Source organism: Oratosquilla oratoria, chromosome 8 (assembly GCF_046742065.1).
Source record: "Oratosquilla oratoria isolate Oo_2021 chromosome 8, ASM4674206v1, whole genome shotgun sequence".
In the NCBI taxonomy this organism is placed as follows: Eukaryota; Metazoa; Arthropoda; class Malacostraca; order Stomatopoda; family Squillidae; genus Oratosquilla; species Oratosquilla oratoria.
In genome coordinates, this window is record NC_134784.1 from 30,014,115 (window position 1) to 30,036,546 (window position 22,432).

The 22,432-nt window shown below is 34.0% G+C and overlaps 2 protein-coding genes across 2 annotated transcripts in view; one reads left to right on the forward strand and one right to left on the reverse strand.

The window, feature by feature from the left end:
• The first annotated feature begins 391 nt into the window (after positions 1-391).
• LOC143027664 (uncharacterized) lies at positions 392-10,668 on the forward strand. The gene is made up of 4 exons (XM_076189079.1): positions 392-565; positions 3,057-3,354; positions 3,883-5,022; positions 8,269-10,668. Exons 2-4 carry the CDS (start codon positions 3,088-3,090, stop codon positions 10,282-10,284), a joined length of 3,423 nt encoding a protein of 1,140 aa, XP_076045194.1. The 5' UTR covers positions 392-565; positions 3,057-3,087; the 3' UTR covers positions 10,285-10,668.
• Positions 10,669-14,939: 4,271 nt separating this feature from the next.
• LOC143027665 (uncharacterized) overlaps positions 14,940-22,432 on the reverse strand; it is a 15,310-nt gene continuing 7,817 nt past the window's right edge. Inside the window, exons 2-4 of the mRNA XM_076189080.1 lie at positions 21,249-21,802; positions 19,859-20,551; positions 14,940-18,610 (exon numbers count right to left, since the gene is read on the reverse strand). Of these exons, the coding sequence (XP_076045195.1) occupies positions 16,790-18,610; positions 19,859-20,551; positions 21,249-21,800 (3,066 nt within the window). The 5' untranslated portion in view covers positions 21,801-21,802 and the 3' untranslated portion in view covers positions 14,940-16,789. The remainder of the gene's footprint in view (positions 18,611-19,858; positions 20,552-21,248; positions 21,803-22,432) is intronic.

Below are 22,432 nucleotides of genomic sequence, written 5' to 3' on the forward strand. Positions count from 1 at the left end.
AGAATGATGTCATTAAGTATAGAGAGTTTTAGAAAAAAAAACGCACTCTGTGTTTGTTCGTTTGTTTGTATAACCACAGGTGTGTGTGGGATCATTCTCTCTAGTGCACAGATGCTCTTCGAGTCAGTATTGTTATTTCGTCTAGTGCGTCAGGCTAAACTCTGTGCGTGGCTCTCTATCTATCTATCTCTCTCTCTCTCCTCTTTGGATAGAATTTCCTAGTTCAATCTAGTAAATGTAACTAGACAGGATTCTATCTAGAGAGAGTGAATAGAGAGTGTATATGTACTCAGTATTCTATAGAAATGATCAAAATACACGTTACGTTTGGTTCTCGTTTTCGTAATGTATATCTTATCAAATACTCTTACAATTCATCTTTATTTTTCAGTTTATTCTCGATGTATTACTTCTCCCGGAACTAAGAATGGGAAACTAAGTGATTAATTTCAACGTGGAATTGATTTGAAAAGTGAAATATAATTCATTTTTGAAAAGATAAATAAGAAAAGAAGAACGAGAATTTGGAATCCAAACCCAGACAAGAAATTCCAGTCATCTGGCAGTAAGTATAACCTTGAATTATTTTTATGGAAAATCATTCTTTTCATATTCAGAGTTTATTATAATTTCATGTTTTTTTCTTGTTTTATACATATTACTATATACACTTACGAAGGATTACAAAGTATTACAAAGGCTGAGGCTACCAACAGGATATCTTTGGGTCCATAACTAGGTCGGATGCGGAAATATATATAATAATGATAAATGAATAAAAACAAATAAATAAGAATTATAATGATATAAATAATAATCAATGAAATAAGTAGATGCATAGGTATAGTTAAATAATAAACCAACAAGTAAATAGTAAATAACAACAAATTGACAGATAACTAATGATAAATGAAAATCAAGCAAACAATAGTAAACAGACAAATAATAGCAAACAAATAAACAAGAGTGACACCAAAAAATCCAAAAATCTAACATAGTTTTCCTCTCTGTACTCTGATAAAAAAAAAAATGAAAAGTCATAAAAATAGGCCACACGTATCATCCACGTCACTTTAAATATTTTCTTCTGGTTACCAACAGAATATTTCATCCAGCAAAACCTGTCGCAGTTCTCAATTTCTCAAACTATTTCCCCTACGACCCCCATCTTGCACCAACAACTATGATCACGACCCCGCTGCTTCTATAAACTGCTCATCATTTCCAACTGTTATTATTATTACTACTACTAGTACTATTATTATTACTATTATTATTGTTGTTGCTGTTGTTATTATTATTATTATTATTATTATTATTATTATTATTATTATTATTATTATTATTATTATTATTATTATTATTATTATTATTATTATTATTATTATTATTATTATTATTATTATTATTATTATTATTATTATTATTATTATTATTGTTATTGTTATTGTTATTATTATTATTATTATTATTATTATTATTATTATCATTATTATTATTATTATTATTATTATTATTATTATTATTATTATTATTATTATTATTATTATTATTATTATTATTATTATTATTATTATTATTATTATTATTATTATTATTTTTATTATTATTATTATTATTATTATCATTATCATTATCATTATTATTATTATTATTATTATTATTATTATTATTATTATTATTATTATTATTATTATTATTATTATTATTATTATTATTATTACTATTATTATTATTATTATTATTATTATTATTATTATTATTATTATTATTATTATTATTATTATTATTATTATTATTAATATTATTATTATTATTATTATTATATCACTATTATTTTTATTATTATTATTATTATTATTATTATTATTATTATTATTATTATTATTATTATTATTACTATTATTATTATTATTACTATTATTATTATTATTATTATTATTACTATTATTATTATTATTATTATTATTATCATTATTATTATCATTATTATTATTATTATTATCATTATTATTATCATTATTATTATTATTATTATCATTATTATTATTATTATTATCATTATTATTATTATTATTATTATTATTATTATTATTATTATTATTATTATTATTATTATTATTATTATTATTATTATTATTATTATTATTATTATTATTATTATCATTATTATTATCATTATTACCATTATTGTTATTATAATTATTACTATCACTATTATTATTACTTATACTACTGTTGTAATCATTACTTTTATTATTGTTATTATCATTGTCAACAATGCTATTAGTGGTTAGTATTACCTGTCTTAGCAGTCATAGTACTTTGGGATAGGTGACTTTTGCAACCTAGTTGTCTACTGATGTACTGCTCCTATTGTGAAATAAAAAATGCATGAAATGGATGGCTATACTATGATAACAGTAATTGTGAACAAATGTATTTGCCCATCGTTTCATAATATAAAAAGATTTTTTTTTAATAATATACTCAAACAATATGAAATCTTATTCAAAACTAGTCCTATATAGTCCTATATAGTCTCTTAGCTAAGGGAAATTGAAAATTATTATTTTTTAAACAGAATTAAAATTGTGAGAAGAATTGTCGTTACAGCAATGGTAATTATGAATTAGTTTATCTCTCCGTTTAGTTCTTTCAGATAAAATATTTTATATCTTCGGTACACTCCTGAAAAGCTGCTCACAGCACACTTAAGAATTAGCTTATTTCTCCGGTCCGCCCTTGGCGACCGTCCAAGCAGTCTATATCTCCGGGCCGCGTCTTAAAATTTCTGATGCTCAGACTGCATACTGATGTTCCCTGGATAAATATAATCACCTGATAACACTCAGAGCAAATTTGCAAGGAAATAATTATGATAAAAGGGTTCGATATATCAAAAAGAAGTGGGTAAAGTATGTAAATTGAACAGTGGAGAATGAAAATTATGTTCTAGTGACCTTTGTGTTCAAAATGTCACTAAGTTGATCATAATCAATTTACTTTGGGTGCGAATTAGACATGACCATTCTTTTGCTCTCTTTCTTCAACAGGCTGTTTACCAACCCATGCACCGCCACAGAAATGACTTCACTCTTCACCCTCTTCCTCCTTTTCCTCCTCCATCCTCCTCCCTCACTCTCCAGCGCCAATTCCTCCTCTTCTCCTCCCTCCAACATCTCCCCTCATTCTAGGATACGAAGAGGGTTGTCATCTCTTCCTTTTATTCCTGAGCCTACTACAGCGTCTCCGTCACTGCCATCATCATCTGGGCCTGGATTTTCTCTTTTGGGTTTTTTGAATTCTGTCCTGAGAATCCTGAAATTTCGTGAAGAGGAGAACAATGACAAGGTATGCCAGATTTATTTTTAATGTCAAAGAATTTTTTGGTGGATAATGACCATATTTGCTGGTAGTATAATGGTAAAGGATCTTTGATTTATATAATATACAAGAGCGCGCGCACACACACACACATATATACACACGCACACACACATACACACACACACAAACACGCACGCGCGCACACACACACACACACACACACACACACACACACACATACACACACACACATACACACGCTTAACCCTTTCACTGTGTTTCAAGATATTCATATCAATCTTAACTGTCGTCAGATGATTTTATTCAATTGGGTGATATCTCCATGGAAAAGGGTTTAATACACAAATATACCCTCTCCCCAATATATATATATATATATATATATATATATATATATATATACATATGTATATATATATATATATGTATGTATATATATATATAATCATTTCTCACATATAGATAATAATCTACCCCGCCTTACGAGCTGTCCCGGAGGAAGAAATACATTTTATAATTTTTCTCTTACAGAAAGTAAACGTAATTGGTAGCGACCATCAACTTTTAAAGTTAGAGGAAGATGTAATCCCGAAGGCTACCACAATTCAATTTAGAAGAAGAAAAGTTAGGTCGGCTAACCAAACTCGCTTAAGAAGAAGAAAACGTCAAGCAGAAGACGATAATGATTATGATAGTACTTACGATTATTATGATGACGAGTATTATGATGATGACGAGTATTATGATGACGAGTATTATTATGATGACGAGTATGATGATGACGAGTATTATGATGATGACGAGTATTATGATGATTACGACGAGTATTACGACGACTACGACGAGTATTACGACGACTACGACGACAACGACGACAACGTTACCTCTTCTGAAGACGACAGCGAGAATGATGAAGAGGACTATGATGATGAATATGACTATGACGATTACTATGATGATGACTATTATTATGATGAAGATTACTATGATGATGACTATTATTATGATGAAGATTACTATGATGATGACTATTATTATGATGAAGATTACTATGATGAGGAGGAGGAGGACGATCCAGATGCTGAAGAACAAGATAATAATGAAACTATAGATTATGGCGATGACGATGATGACAACGACAAAGACAACGACAACAATGATGACAATGATGACAAGGACAAGGACAACGACAACAACGATGACGACTATTACTACTACGACGACTATTACTATGACGACGACTACTACTACGACGACGACGATGAAACAGAAGATTCGGAAAGTGGATCTAATGGACAGTCAATTGATGACAAAGTAGATTCAAATGATGAAACCGTTAACTCGTCAACCAATGATAAAGAAGAATCAAACACAGGATCTGACACTGTGCTTCTCGAAGGACTTCCAGACAGAAATGAGAACGAGAAACCAGTTCTGACCGTCGACCAGGATAACGACGATGACGAAGCCGTCTACTACTATGAATACTACGATCCTGAAGAAGACAGTGAGGTTCCAGACTATACCATTGAAGACTACGATGAAGATGTCAACGTGCCTCTAGACGAATTCGTACCTGTTTTATCCAACTCAGGACAACCAGACATAGAATCCTGCCTCCCTCAAGAAATGGAGATCATTAGTGATTCATCTGGACAAAGCTACATGTCTGTGAGTGTCGACTTCCTTTTCTTCTTTTTCTTTTTCTTTTTTTCTAATTTCTATTTTCATATTACTTTTTCATATTCTTTTTTACCAGTAAGATGCGCATCTATAATATGGCGGTATACAGAATATAGGTATAACTCTAGGACACAAATCTATGACGTCACACTCTTCTTTCAAAGGCAGACACTATATATATATATATATATATATATATATACAGTATATATATATATGTATATATATACATATGTATATATGTATATATATACATATATATATATATATATATATATATATATATATATATATGCACATAGATAGCATTGCCGTACTTATTTATTTTTCTTCTCGTATCCTCTATCTGATTAAAATTTTGTCATTAAATGTGTGAACAGAAACTAGGTCTCCGTATTCTTTCATTTTGTTTTTTTAATTAGGCTCAACGTTTCGTCTTGAAGAAGATATTTTCAAGAGTAGACTCCAATAACAAAAAGTACACAATCAGACACAGCAACGGTAACAATTGTACAAAAATGAAATATGCATGGACAATGCTAGTGAAGCATGATGCAAATAATTCTGGTAAAATAATATACAAAAAATACACACAGTAACGAGTAAAATATAAAAAACAATTTTGGTAATAAGCGGGAAAGGTACAATAAAAAAGAGTGCCAAGAAAGCGGGTACTTACATTCAAAGGAAGACGTGAAAATTACAAGCACGAGATGTACTGAGCGTTATATATATATATATATATATATATATATATATATATATATATATATATATGTGTGTGTGTGTGTGTGTGTGTGTGTGTGTGTGTGTGTGTGTGTGTGGCGGCACTCAAAGAGAACCAATAATGTGACCGCAAAGGTCGAGTGAGGTGGGAGCGGTTACTGGAGGGGGGGGGGGAAGAGCCGAAGGAAGAAAGGTAGGAGAAGGAGGAAGGGGATGGGGAGGGGGAGGTGGAAGAGAAGGAGGGGAGAAGAAGGATGGGAGAGGGAGGGGGAAGGGGTAAGTTGGGGTTTCTAGGCCGTGAGGGATACTAGAAGTCATATTAGATTGGATATTAATAAATAGTGCTTTGTCTCTAATATGGAATGCCTCAAGCAATTGTAGCCTACTAAGGTCTTCACTGGTTCCAATAATAGTGGTAGAATTGACCAAGTCCTCCTTACTAAGTTTAACATTGAGAAAAGTTCTATGATGTTGTTTGATAGCTCCCTTATATAGATGTAATGATAGGCGACGGCTGACCTTGCATCTAGTATAACCAATGTATGATTATGAGGCTTACAATCCTCCAAAGAACAAGTAAATTTGTATACTACATTGGTTCTAGATGTAATGTCTAATCGTCTAGATAAGTTGTTAGTCATGATCAGAGAGAAAGTTCTGGAATTTCTGTAGTAAACGAGAACACAGATTATATTGTTCTCACTTGTAGGGTGGCAATTTCTATGGATAATGTCTTTAACTGCCTCTTCATCTTTTTTTTAATTATTAGTGAAGGTGTTTCGGTAATATATATTAATGTAGTTATTGTTTTATGGTTCACTGTTTGTGAGGTGTGCTTCTAGCATCTTGTTGGTAATGGAATCAATGTCTGTGTTGGAATATCCATTGTTCGTGAGTATTTGTCTAAGGTGTTGTAGCTCGCTGTGTAGAACAAACACACCGATATGAATCTTTTTATACAGGCTCTTATAGAACCTTCCTTATAGTTATCAGAGCACTCGCCAATGTCATTCATACATTTATCAAGGTTGGTGGGTTTCCGATACACACAAATACAAATTTTCTTCTAATTTAGAGTCAACCACCACATCCAGTAAGGTGGCGAGATTTGGTACTCTCGTCCTGCAATTGCTCTTGTAGGTCGGGGTTGATGTTGAACTTACCCTCCATTTCTAATCTGCAGAGGTCTTCGTAGAGTATGGCTATTTCGACCTTTTCGTTGGTTTGGTTGTACTTAGGCATCATGTGGCATTGGCCTAGAAACCCCAACTTACCCCCTCCTCTCTCCCTCTCCCACCCTCCTCTTCCCCTTCCACCTCCACCTCCCCCTCCTCTTCCTCCTCCTCCCCTTCTTCCTTCGGCTCTTCCCTACCTCCAGTAAACTCTCCCATCTCACTCGACCTCTGTGGTCACATTATTGGCTCTCTTTGAGTGCCGCCCGACCCATCCATTTATACATAACGCTCAGTACATCTCATGGTTGTAATTTTCACACCTTCCTTTGAATGTAAGTACCCGCTCTCTTGGCACTCTCTTTTATTGTACCTTTCCCACTTATTACCATTTTTTTTTTTTTTACTCGTTGCTGTGTGTATCTGTTCTGTATCATATTTCACTAGAATTGTCCATGTATATTTCATTTTTGTACAATTGTCACTGTTGCTGTATTTCATTGTGTCTCTTTCGTTATTGGAGTCTACTCTTGAAAATGTCTTCTTCAAGACGAAACGTTGAGCTCAATTAAAGAAACAAAGTAAAAGAATACGGAGACCTGTTTCTGTTCACCCATTTAATGACAAGATTTTAATCAGAAACATAGAGAACACGAGAAAAAACTAAGTAATTATGGCAATGGTGTCGTGGAGGCGGTAAAAGAGAGGAAGTAGAATTGGACAGGTAACTTAGCGTGAACACCTGGTGAACGATGTAGCAAGTGTGTTACTGAGTGAACGCCGCGAGAGAAGAAGCGTGGGGGAGGAAGATCAGACAAAAGATGAAGAGACAAAATAGAGAAGTTTATAGGAGTGACGTGGAAGATGTTGGCGAAGTCATGTGGTTCATGGATTGCTATGAAAGAGGCCTTTGTTCGTCAATGGACTCAGGATGGCTGATTTGATTGATTCATTCATTTTCTTTTTTCTTTTTTTTTTCTTTTCTTTTTTCTGCCAACTGTTGGTCTCTGATATTCTAACGACTCTAAATGTTTTCTGTGTTTCCAGCGTTTTCTATGATCACATTTGAGGTTTTTGTTTATAAATAAGGAATCAAAATTAGTTTTTAGAAACCTACACATACTTTCATTTGAATACTCATTGACAGATATTATTGAGCTAGTAATTCTTAATAACTTATTTCTAATTAAACTTTAGTATTCTTTTGATTTTTATATACTTTTTTCATGTCCCGGGTGACTTGTTTGTAATTAAACTTTAGAATTCTTTTCATTTTTTTTCGTTTATTTTTTTGTTAATTGTTTCTTCTTCTTTTTTTTTCTTTTTTTTTTGTCAGGTTCCGAGTAACTTAAAATGGAGAGACGTGAAGGATTGCATCGAGGACAAGGATCAACGAAAGGAATGGAAAGAGATCTTCAGGAGCTCCAAGAATCTTCTGCGAGAACGCATCGAAGTCGCCCGAAACTTCGGAAGGAGCGTGAGTGACTCGAAGAACATCCAACTGGATGCCACATCCAGCGAACTCACTTCGATCCAAAATGAGATCAAAGGAGCTTCGAAAGAGGAGCTTCTCGAGATGAAAACTCTTCTTCGAGATATGAAACAGTCCTCTAAGTGGAGAGACCAGGATATAAGTCTCGTTGTTCCAAATGAACTTAACTACGTCCCGAAAGGAGTTACGGTCAAGAGCAATAAAGGAAAACAAGAAGTAACGCTACCGAATTCAGTCAAATGGAGCGAAGTGAGGAATAATATTGTTGACGAAGCCGACAGGGCGAGATGGAGGGCCGTTTTCGATTACAGGCAAAGCATGAGACGCGAAGTACAAAACATCAACAGCGAACTCGTAGGAACCCTTCGAGAAATCAATAATGAGCTTCTGAAGCTCAAAAGTGAGAGTATTCGAGAAAGAATAAGAAAAAGAATGGAGGCAAGAAAAGAGAGGAAGAAAGAAAATAACACGGAAACTTCAAAGAAGAGAAGAAGAAGAAGAAAGAAGAAGATAAACAGAGGCAACGAGACAGGCGTTATGAAGAAAAATAAAAGGAAGGAAGAACAGAGGAAAAGATTGGGGAAAAAACTGAGAAGGAAGAATAGAAGAAGACGTTTGAGGAGAAAGAAAAACACAAAAGGAGATAAAAGAAAGACGAGAAAGAGGAGGAAGAAACTATCGAAGAAAAATGGCAAGAAAAAAGTTTCCAAAAAGAAAAAGAAAAATCATAATGGGAAGGGTAAAGGAGTTGGAAAAGGTAGAAAGAAAATTAAGAGGAGAAAAAAGAAAAAGAGTAAGAAGGATGGAGAAAAGAAAATGAAAGGGAAAATGAAAAAGAAAAGGAAGAAAGGCGTGAAGAAGAACAAAGGAAGCAAACAAATCAAAAGGAAAAGGAAGAAAAATAGGAACGACGATGACAAAGGAAAAGAAGGCAAGAAAGGCAAAGAGAAAAAGAAGAGAAATCAGGGAAATAGTAACAAGGCTGAAGAAAACGAAAATATAAAGAACAATAAGAAGAAAGACAATGACAAAGATAAAGGAGAAAGCAAGGAAGAAGGAAAGAAAATGATTAAGAGGAAAAAGGTAAATAATTCAAAGAAAAATGGAAAGAAAAGGATTAAAAATAAAAGTGAAAAAGACAAAAAAGACAAAAGAATAAAAAAGAAGAAGAAGAAGAAAATAAATGACAATGAAGAAGAGGAAAATAACGAAGAAAATCAGAAGCAGATTAAGAGTAAAAGTTTGATTCCCCAAAGGAAAAATGAAACTGAAAAGACAAACAAGAAAAAGATGAAAGACACAAACGAAAAAGAAAACGGAGGGAATGAAAATGAGAGTAAAAGAAAGAAAAAGAAAAAGAAGAAGATTAGAAAAGAGAAGAAAGAGAGCGAAAAGATGGGCGAGCCGGATCGAAAGACAGACAAAGAAAATGAAAAGGAAAAGGATTTGAACAAAAAAGTGAAAAAAATTATAAAGATGAAGACAAAATCCGAAGAAATAATGAAAGATGAAAATATCAACAAAGGAGACAAAAAAGAGGAAAAGGAAAAAGAAAAAGAGGAAAAGAGTGAAAAGAAACAAAAAACAAAAGAGGAAAAATATAAAGAAAAAAATAAAAAGGAGAAGAAAGATGAAGACAAAGAAGAAAACGAAGACAAAAAAACTAACAAGGTAAAAGAGGACAAAGATACCAAAAAAGACAAAAAAGACAAAGATACTAAAAAGGACAAGAACGACAAAGACACAAAGAAAGACAAAGAGGATAAAAAGGACAAAAAGGACAAAAAGGACAAAAAGGACAAGAAGGACGAAAAAGAAAAAGATTCTAAGAAAGACAAAAAAGACAATAAAAAGGATTAAGTCTTAATATCAATCTCAATGGTGTCCTTTTTCAACACTCCAACCTTCCTCTCTTCAATCGCGACATCAGTTGTCCAACCAAATCCAACCAAATCAAATCGTTGTCCTGGTTCCTTCTCGCAGCAGACCCGCAGCCCCAATGTAACCGCCCACGATCACTGATTGACACATAAGTCAATTAACCAAGAAACTTTGTGGAGTTGTTTAGAGTGAGAGAAGAGAAATGTAGTTTAATTCAATTTAACTTAATTTAATTCAATTTCATTTTATTTAATTCATTTATTTATTCATTTGTTTGTTTGTTTGTTTTTTGTTTTCTTTTTATTCATTATTTCAATATTTATCTATTCATTTATTTACTGATCCATTCATTTATCTATTTATATAATCTATCTATTCATTCGTTTATCTATTTATACATTTATTTGTAAATATATTTATTCATACATTTATCTATTTATTTATGTATATTTTCATTTAATTATTTGTTTGTTTGTTTGCTTATTTAATAGTTTATTTTATTATTTGTTCAATTATTCATTTATTCATCTATTTATTTATTGTATTTCATATATATATATATATATATATATATATATATACATATATATATATATATATATATATATATAATCATTTTGTACTTACATTGTTTCTTTTATTGTATCTACATAATTTAGTTTTTCTTCTGCCAATTCTATTCTGACCAAAGTGACCGAGGTGCCATGTCAATGAAGCTGTGGGGGTAAACCAACCTCAGCTGTCAGTCCCTACAGTGGGAGTGCTGTGCCTCACTGCACTGCCTCTGACCCGAGTAATGTGGCGGGATATAGGGTTGACCCTTCATCCACGGGATGTTAAGATGGGATAGGGGCAACGAATTGATGTGGGATGGGTGATTTAGCGACCCCTCTATATGGGGGGCAAGGTTTTCTGGGTGTATGAATGTACAGATTAGAAAAAATATAAAATAATAAAAAAAAAAAGAGTCGAGATCATTCTGAACCTTTTCAAGAGTAAAAACATCGCTGAGTGTCTGCAAACGCATAGTTTATTAAAATGTTATACTATTTTAAAAGAATTCGTCCAAAACAGCCTTTTTTTTTTTTTTTAAGTCTGGCTTCATCTGATTAAGAACATCTGATACTTGAGTAAAAAATTATAAGAAGAAATGTTTATAGAAATATTTACCCCTTCAGTACAGTGTTCCTTCCTTGGATGAAAATAACAGTAATGTATTTCTTTGAACACTACAATCTGCAAAGCTGTTGAACGCTCAAACCTCTATTTCTTTATGTGATTTCAACAGCCATATTGAGGACGTCACACACTGTAGTGCCTAGAAGTGGCTTTGCAAAAGATTACAAAGGAGAAGCATGCTGACAGGAGACCTTTTGGTCCACAACTAGGCCGGATGCGAAAAGTGATAATAATGATAATTAAATAAATAAATCAATCAATCAATAAATAAGAATTACAATGATATAAATAATAATAAATCAAATAAGTAAGTAAATAGATAAGTAGTTAAGTAATAAACAGGTAAATAGTAAATAATAATGAATTGACAGATAAATAATAATAAATGATAATCAAGGAAATAATAAACAGACAAATAATAACAAACTAATCAATAAATAGTATAAAATAAATGGCAGGCATCTTGCTTAGGTGTTTATCCAAACGAATGTTAAAGCTTCGAACTAAACTACATTACACTACCTCTGCAGGAAGTTTATTCCATTCATTAACTACACGATTGGCCAAGTTGTTTCTACCCACTTCCAAAATAAATGTAGTTCCTAACAATTTGAGACCATTATTTCTTGCCGGATTCTCATTCAGTATGAAAATTTTGTCATTTTTTATGTCAATTCCTTTTAGAATCTTAAACCTGTATCAAGTCACTTCTGAGCCTACGTTTTTTTAGGGAAAACAGATTTATATGTTTTAGTCGATTTTCGTATGATTTACTTTTGATATTTGGAATAAGTTTTGTGGCTCCCCGTTGTACTTTTCTAATCTATCAATGTCTTTAATGAGATTCGGTGTCCATACGGAAACAGCATATTACAAATTTGGATGAACTAACAATTTATATAGCTTGTTAATGAGAGATGGACTTTTGAAGCCAAAAGATCGCGCAATCAGTCCTGCAGTCTTATTTGCTTTCTCAGAGGCTGAAATAAACTGCTTAGAGGATTTGAGATCGTTACAGATAATTACGCCGAGATCCTTTTCACTATCCACTTGTGTTGACGAATTTCTAAATAACTTGTAATCGTACTTACTGTTATTTTTATCTATGCGCATAACCTTGCATTAATTGTGCTAAAATTCATTAGCCACTTTTCAGACTATTGCTCTACTTTATCTAAATCTTCTTGAATATCTAATTGGTTTAAATTATCATTTCCCATTCCGCACAGTCTTGTATCATCAGCAAATTTGGATACAATAGATTTTAGACCGTGGTCTATATCATTTTTATATATATATATATATATTATGAATAGAAGTGGCCCAACAATGGAACCCTGGGGAACTCCACTCGTAGCATTTTTTCATCTAGAAGTTTTGCCATTTAGAACAACTCTGTTTTTGATCGTTAAACTTAATAGGCTATCACTTATTCCGTGTGAAGCTAATTTAGTAAGTAGTCTTTCGTGGGGATGGTATCAAAAGCTCTTGCAAAAGCTAGATATATTAAATCTATGTTGCTTGTTTTGTCATAATTCGAGATGACTTTTATAGAATTTGAGTAAGCCACGCAAGAACGTTTCCGTCTGAATCCATGTTAGCTATCATTTATCAAACAGTTACTTTTTAAATGGTGTTCAACAACATCTCTAATAATAGTTTCCATTTCTCCTATGATTGAAGTCAAGCTTATAGGTCTGTAGTTATGTGGTTTCTTTTTGTCACCTTTTTTTAATATGGGAGTAACGTTAGCTACCTTCCATTCTCTTGGGACTTCCCCGGATATGATGGATTTCTTGAAAATAATTTCTAATGGAACAACAATTTCATTTTTCTTTTCCTTTGAGATTCTTGGATGCCAACTGTCAGGCCCTGGAGTTTTTCTATACACCTTTTATTTTTTATTTTGTCATATATGTACTGTAGTAAGCTCACAAAGACTTTTCACAGGTTTCAGTTTGGAGTTCACTTTGAGATGTTTCGTTTACAAATACTTGAGCTAAAATAATTGTTTAAAATATCATACATTCCTTCATTTGAATATTCAAGTTGACCGTCAATAGATAATAGTGGGCCAATGTGATCCCTAATAACCTTTTTATCTCTAATGTAACTATAGAATTATTCTTTGGGATTCTCTTTGGATTTATCAGCGACATTCATTTCGTATTGTCGTTTTCGTTTTTGCGTTGTCTTTTTTAAATCTCTCTGTATTATTATATGACTTTGATAGCCATTAGATGCACCAGAGCACTAGTATTTCTTATAAGCCTGTTGTTTATCAAGAGCCTCTTGCTATTATTTATTTATTCATTTATTTAATTATTTGCTTATATGTTCATTTGTTTGTTTGTTTATCTATTCATTTCTTCAATTAATTAGTTACTTATTTATTCAATAATTTATCTATAACTTATTCTATGTATTTATTTGTTTACTTGTTTATTTATCTATTTATTGATTTATTCATTTTATCTTTATTTGTTTATTTATCTATTCATTTATCTGTTTATTCATTTGTCTGTTTATTTGTATTTACTTATTTATATTAGTTTTTATTTTTTTCTGCCACCAGACAATTTTATTCAGCTAATGGAAACCCCTCCACTTCAAGATCTTATCCTCTTGCCACAATGGCACACTTTAATGATTTTATTCTAGCCGCCACCAAGCGATTTTATTCTGACGAAAATAAATTAAAACTGTGCCTTTGTAAACAATTTGAATAAACTAAATCACTCGTCCTCATTTTTCATTCATCCTAAATACACCAATCTAGTTTGATTATAAACTTCTAGAATCATCTAATTCATACCTGAGATGACTTTGTATCAAATTGAAAAAAAAAATCTGGGAAAATCAAACAATCGTGTCATTCTTGTACAAAAAATCAGTTTATCAAACACTGCTCTTAAGTAAAAATTAAATAGATGCTTAAACTGTAGTTGTACAATATATTACCATTATAGAACATATGATCACAAAATCTACCAATACAAAATTAGAAATTAATTGTTAATTGGTAATATTCTATACTAATTTACATTGTAACTTTTATGAGAGGTAAATTCAGACAGTAACTGAAGATAATGAATATATATATATATATATATATATATATATAAAATATATATATATACATTATATATATTATATATATATATTTGAATATATACACATATATATATATACATATATATGTATATATATATATATATATATATATATATATATATATATATATATATATATATGTATTAACAACCACAATGCACTTTAATTCTAGCCTATCAAGGCCGACATGCAGAAATTGAAATGTGCTACTGCCATGGACTTGATGGCTTGGAATCTCTAATCACTGGGACCCATTCAGTGTTGTACATATATATATATATATATATATATATATATATATATATATATATATATATATATATATGTATGTATTTACTGCACTTCTGGTGTACGTAGATGAAATGAAATGTACCTTATGTCATAATGGGTCACAATAAGCCAAGTTACAGAAAACTTCTTGCAAATCCATTTATTATTAACTAAAACCATCCACACAAAAATGAAAGATTTTTTAAATAACCTTCTGAAATAAGCTCACTAAACTCCACTCACTCAAATATTTTTTCATAAACTATTCAACTAAATTATCTAAATATCATTGACACTAACAATATATCCTAAAGTAATTAAGAAAAATATCTATTAATAAATTCAAAAACCGATCGTGATTTGTCATGCATTTTCAGTGTTGTGGTCGATGAAGGTGAATTGACAATAAACACAAAATGAAAATAACGTTTTGTGGTGAAAATATCCTTATAAATGTAAACATGTACAAAGACAAATGTATAAGTATACTTATCTGTATAAATAATGACGTACATGTATTTTAGAATATTCACATTCATACACAATCAAAAAGGAATATATTCTGGTGCATATATGTAAGTGTTATGAGAAATAGGCAAATGAGAATGGATGCAAAGGGGAGATTGCATGAAGGGGTGATTGTGCCGATGGCGTTATATGGAGCAGAGACTTGGAATTTAAGAGAGGCAAAGAGGAAAAAATTAAATGTGTTTGAGATGAAATGTCTGAGAAGTATGGTAGGGGTTACTAGGTTGGATAGAGTGAGAAACGAGGAGGTGAGGAGGAGAGCGGGAGTGGAAAAGGAGATGGCAAATAGGGCTGATGAAAGATTATTGGGATGGTTTGGACACATGGAAAGAATGAGTGATGAAAGATTAGTAAAAGAGGTGTGGAAGGCAGAGGTGGAGGAAGTGAACTTGAGGGGACGACCGAGGATGAGATGGATGGATGGGGTGAAGGGGGCGTTGAGAAAGAGGGGAATGTCTGTTGAGCAAGGGAAAGAGAAGGCAGGAGATAGGGATGAGTGGAGAATGACTGTGTATGGGCGATACTGTTATGCAAGGAAGGGATGGATGGGGGATGAGGTGAAGGGGGCGTTCAGAATGAGGGGAATGTCTGTCGAGCAAGGGAAAGAGAAGGCAAGAGATAGGGATGAGTGGAGAATGACTGTGTATGGACGATACTGTTATGCAAGGAAGGGAGGGATGGGGGATGGGGAGGTAGGAGGTGCTTACGTATGATATTTTGACGCAGCCCGAAGGGATTTCTCCCCATCTTCTCCTTTTCTGCATGAGGGGACGGAGAGGAGGGGGGTCGCCGATTAAGTGAAGCGGCCTTGCTATGAATGTACTGTGTCTTACTGGGCTGCGTTTGACAGAGGGCGGTTGGTGGATGCAGGGATGACCCGTCATCCATGAGGAGCTGAGATGGGAGGGGTGGGAGGGGAGTGGAGGGGAGTGGGAGTGGGTGCGTGTCTTGACTTGGCTACCTCCCTTGTAATGGGGAAAAATTCTTGGTATATAGATAGCATGTATGTAAATAGATTCTTAATTTTAAATCTAATCAGTATGATGAATTTAATTAAGATAAAATTAAAACCACTTAAGTCATCATTTCTTTTTATATTTTTGTTTGTTGATTAGCTGTTTTTTTATTGTATTTGTGCATTTCACACACACACACACATATACACACATACATATACATACACATATAAACATACACACATAAAAACGTACAGATTACAAGCTAATTTCTGAACACATAGGGAATTCAAAAGATGTGAAATTCAAAAGAAAGATGATGAATGCTTTCACTTTAGAAAATGCGTAAATTCAGATGACAATGTCGCCGCCTCATTGTTAACAATGCGCCACATTGGCGGATTTTACCATAATTTCACTCTCTCTACCTACCACATCTATGCTTGTCGTTTCCTTTTACTTTTCTTATCCTTTTTGTTTTTGTTTTTCTTTTTGTTCTTTCTATTTTTCTTATTATTTTTGTTCTTATTCCGCTCTTTTTTCTTATATCCTTTCTTTTTGTTTTTGTCCTTTTTTCTTTTCTTTTTCTTCCTCAGTTTTCTTACGCTACCATTACTTTCTGATTTTGAAGAAGATTTTGGTTTGTTGATCACTTTTTTCTTAATTTGTGTCTTTTTGGGCACTTTTACAAGCTTCGTGCTTAGCTTGGAATTTCCTAGTGTACCGTTTTCTTTCCTTAAAATCTTTATCTTCTTCCTCCTCTTCTTCTTATTCTTCTCCCTCCTCTTCGACTTACTCTTTATCCTCTCTCTTTTAGGTTTTACTGATTTTTTCAAAGTCGGTGAGTTATCTTTTACTTTCTTTCTTTTCTTTTTTATTTTGACTATTCTTGTTCCAGTCGTCTTTCCGCCATTTTGCTTTCCAGAAATATTCTTGGGTTTGGGAGAAACGTTTTCTTTGAAAATTATATTTCCTGTCACTTCCCCATTTGATGGAATTTCCTTCTTTTGGGAGAATGAATTTTTGGTACCAAAAACATCTGTTTTCTCTTGCTTCCTCATCGCTTTCTTCTCTTTCTTCTTCTCCTTCTTCTTCTCCTTCTTCTTCTCCTTCTTCTTCTCTTTCTTCTTCTCCTTCTTCTCTTTCCTCTTCTCTTTCTCCTTCTGCCGTTCTGCTTTCTCCTCTTTCCTTTTGGCCTTCTCCTCCTTTTTCTCTTCTTTTCTTTTCTCCTTCGTTGTCTCTTTCTTCTTCTCTTCTTTCTTTGTCTCTTTCTTTTCTTCCTTCTCTGTCGTTTTTGTTTTGTTTTCCTTTTTCTTTTCTTTTTTTATCTTCTTCTTTTCCTTCGTCTCTCTCTTCGCTTCCATTTTATTTTCTTTAATTCCCTTCTCTTTTTCTTCTCTCGTTTCTTTTTTCTTCTTATCGTTTTTTTCATTCTTCTTTTCTTTCTTCTTTTCTTTCATCTCTTTCCTCTCCTCCTTTTTTTCTGCCTTTTTCTCTTTCTTCTCCTCTTTCCTTTCCTTTTTCTCCTTTTCCCTTTCTTTCTCTCTTCCTGCTTCCCTCTCTTTCTTCTTATTCCTTTGTTTCTTCTTCTTCCTCTTGACTTTAACAACCCTCTTTCCCTCTTTGTTTCGATTTTTCTTTGATTCGTTCGTTTTGATTTGGTCTCCGGTGACACGGAAGTTTCTCGGTTGGATTTCGTTCTGAGCGCTCAAGAGCGCCCTGAGGACAATGACCTGACTTGCTCTCAAGTCCAACGAAGCCTTTCGTTGTTTTTCTTGGTTGTCCTTCCGGAGTTTGAAGACAGCTCTCCAACGACGTCTCTCTGGACCCTCCGGGATAGTCATCATGACCTCTCGCCACTTCAAACTATTCGGGATAGTCACAACCTGGCCGCCGTCCGTCGTCTCCTCTACTGTGACGTCATCTGGAATAACAGTCAGACCGCCAGGCGTCGAGAGAGTGGAGACTCCATTTTTCCACTTCGACTGTTCCCGAAGTTCTTCCAGTCTCTCCTTCAGGTCCAAGAGTTCGGCTCTCGAGGCGCCTTCGACCTGGGAGCTGATGGACGAAGGTTTGACTTCTTCAGGAACCTCGAAGACTTCTGAGACGTCGACAATGTCTTGACGGAAGAGTCTTGTCTCGTTCTTCTCGGCGTCTTTCACTTTCTTTTGGTCTTTGAAGATCTTCTTCCAATAGTCTCTTGTTTCTTCATCCGTGAAGAAGTCTTTGACGTCCCTCCATTTCGTACCAGCAGGAATCTAGAAAAGAAAAGAAAAATATTCATCTCCTCTGTTTACTATTTTGCTATATGTCCAGTGTTCACAGAATATATATCCCATTCATGTTTCTCTGAAATAGTTATTGAAATTTGTTAGAGATTACATATATATATATATACATATATATATATATATATATATATATATATATATATGAAGGTGGAAATCCACTTCATCAACTTGTCACAATGTAAACATATATATATATATATATATATATATATATATATATACATATATATATATATATATATATATATATATATATATATATATATATATATGTATATGTATGTATATATATATGACTAAGCGGAGTAGGAAACACAGATGTCTTAGTCTTCAGATTATTCCTGCCTAGTTTCGCAGGTATGCGAAACTAATCAGGAATAAACTCAAGGCTAAGACTCCTGTGTTTCCTACTCCGACCTGTTAGAATGTCTCAACATATATATGTATATACATATATATATATATATATATATATATACATATATGCATATATATATATGAGTATATATATATATATATACATATATATATACATATATATATATATATATATATATATATATATGTATATGCGTGTGTGTGTGTGTGTGTGTGTGTGTGTGTGTGTGTGTGTGTGTGTGTGTGTGTGTGTGTGTGTGTGTGTGTGTGTGTGTGTGTGTGTGTGTGTGTGTGTGTGTGTGTGTGTGTGTGTGTGTGTGTGTGTGTGTGCGTGTGTGTGTGCGTGTGTGTGTGTGTGTGTGTGTGTGTGTGTGTGTGTGTGTGTGTGTATGTGTGTATGTGTGTGTGTGTGTGCGTGCGTATGTGTGTGTGTGCGCGCGCGTGTATGTGTGTGTGTGTGTGTGTGTGTGTGTGTGTGTGTGTGTGTGTGTGTGTGTGTGTGTGTGTGTGTGTGTGTGTGTGTGTGTGTGTGTGTGTGTGTGTGTGTGTATCAAATAATTCCAACAGTCATCCTCGGATTCGAACCGAGGCTTGCGAGAACGCAAAACCGACGCTCTACCAACTGAGCTATCGGGTGTCTATATACATGTGTGTGTGTGTGTGTGTGTGTGTGTGTGTGTGTGTGTGTGTGTGTGTGTGTGTGTGTGTGTGCGCGTAGTGATTCATACTATTGGTTATTCATGATTTTTTTACCTCTGTTTCTGTTCATACATCACAACAACGAATTTCTGCATTTCAAAATTATTCTCCCAGCTCAAGACAAAGAACTTGACTTACGGTGACAACTGGCTCTCCGTTCTCGTCCAAGGTCACACTGATTCCAGGAGGAAGAATGAGGGCAGGATTGATCACAGACTCTCTCTGGGTTGTCGACTCCGTTTTCGAAGTCGACACTGCAGTGGACACCGTCGAGGACGAGCTGGAGGACGAGGTCGAGGACGAGGTCGAGGACGAGGTGGGTGTTGTAGATTCCGAAGTGGTCGCCGTGTCCGTGGCTTCATTACCGTTCTGATAATCGACGTCGGTGTTGTCCTCGAAGTCGTAGTCGTCCACGGCCACTTCGTCATCTCCGTCACTTCCATTGACCTGACCTTGTTCTTTGATGTCCGTCAACTCGCCGTCTTCGTCGTAGATGTAGTAGACGTAGTAATACTCGTACTCCTCATCATCCCCATCGCTCGTCTGTCTTCGGCGACGTCTCCCTCGGGAAGCTCCTCCTCGATGTTCGCTAGAACCTCCATCTTGATCCTCCTCCAACGTTGGTCGGCTGCCTTCCCCGAAGACCCCACTACCAGGAGGAGTTCCTCCTCCTTCTGTGCCTTCTTCAGGAGCACTCGTATCTTCAGGAGGAGCACTCCAGTCGATGTTGTTCTTAGTCAACCAGAATTGTTGTATCCTCGGAGTCCTTCGGTTGCTGATGTCCTTTCCTCCGCCTTCAGGTTGCTGGGAGAGATTATCCTCTTCGTTTATCTGAAAACAAAAATGGAGTGAATCGTCGTGTGAATTGTAGAAGGTGAGGTGAACACAGAAAACAGAGTTTTTATTCACTGACGTTTTGTCTTCCTTACTAGTTCTTAAAAAGATCCAAGGAGTTACAAGTTAATCAGAAACTAAATTACTCATATTTAGATTAGGAAAAAATACTATTTTATTTTATTTTTTTAACCAAAGATCTCCTATCTCTCTGTCTCTCCCTCTCCTTTTCTCTCTTTTGCTCTTTCTCTTTCTTACTCTCGCTCTCTCATTTTCTCTCTAGATATCTCCTTCTCTTTCTCACTTTCCTCTCTTATATATCTCTCTCACCCCCTCCCTTCTCTCTCTCTCTCTCTCTCTCTCTCTCTCTCTCTCTCTCTCTCTCTCTCTCTCTCTCTCTCTCTCTCTCGCATTTCGAAATTTCTTAATTTAATGACAGATAAATGTTCTTCTTTCTAATAAAACTATGCCAGGTTAAATTGAACAGACCTTAGTAAAGGAGTTCTAGTTTGAACAGCTTTCACTCCTCAAGTTCACACTGAAATCATCTGACATCTGAAATCATCTCAATACAAAATCTCCAAAAAAAAAAAATCTTTTTTTTTCAACTGTCATGTCCACGACATCTCTCCTTTTTTCCAACTCTGTCAAGTCAGGATATTCGAGAAAGTCGTTAGAACAAAAAAAAAATTACTTCGCTGTCCCGTGGAAGTTCTTCTCGAAGTCGCCGAAGTAAAGTTCTTCGAGGTCCTTGGATTTGGTCTCCTTTTTCTTCTTCTTCTTCTTCGAGAAGAGGAGGAAGACGAGGTGAAGGGTTTTGTCCAGAAAGAAGAGGAAGAGTGGTCTCTGTCGAAGAAGGAGGAGGAGAAGAAGAAGTGGTCGGAGGGGATGATGGAGTGGTAGAAGGATGAGAAGAAAATCCTCCAGAAGAAAAAGAAACTTTTTTTTCAAAGTCAAAAAAATCTCCCGAAGACGTTCCAGGATCTCCTGAAGAATCAGGAGAACCTTCAGGGTAATCAAGACCTTTTCCAGTAAGGAACGTGAACGAAGAAGACGTAGTGGAGGGCGGAAGAATGGAGGACGTGGGTAAAGTCGTGGATAGGTTTGATGTGATTAAGGAGGAGATATACGCAAACAGAAATACGAGAAGGAGGAAGACGGGGAGGATTGTGACGAAGATGAGAAAGGGATAAAGGAAGAGAGCTACAGCAAATCCTGGGGAGGTTTGTGATCTTCTTGGTAACATTTCTGAAAGAAGGAAAAGGAATAATGGAAATACAGTACATCACATGAAAAAATGAAAAGATGAATAAAAACAAATTGATGCACAAATAGATAAATTGATAGATAAATAAGTAAATAGATACATAAACAGGTAGCTATAAGTAAACATATGTAAACGAACACGTTCATACACACACACATATACGCAAATATATAAAGTACATACACACATACATATATACGCACATATATACATATCTACATACGTACATATATACATATACGCATACATATATACATAAATACATACATACATACATACATACATGCATACATACATACATACATACATACATACATACATACATACATACATACATACATACATACATACATACATACATACGTACGTACATTCAATCTTGACTATGATATACCATATCTTTCTAAACATATATTTCATATTTTTTTCATTAAACATGATTTCTTTTACAAAATATCATTTACAAGAAAGCTTAATGTAAAAATATATTAAACACAAAATAGAAATATATTTGTGGTTCTGGAAGACGACGGATGGGGTAACGGTGCCTGAGGTACAATAATATTACAAAAAAGGGCAAATAGGCAACATCGGAGTACCCAGGTGTATTG

Bases quoted from the DNA above. Each gene is read 5' to 3' on its own strand.
- LOC143027664 (XM_076189079.1), top strand. From the start codon at position 3,088: ATGACTTCACTCTTCACCCTCTTCCTCCTTTTCCTCCTCCATCCTCCT. The intron at 3,355-3,882 runs GTATGCCAGATT...TTTCTCTTACAG, and splicing joins AAGAGGAGAACAATGACAAG to AAAGTAAACGTAATTGGTAG. The intron at 5,023-8,268 runs GTGAGTGTCGAC...TTTTTTTGTCAG, and splicing joins CTGGACAAAGCTACATGTCT to GTTCCGAGTAACTTAAAATG.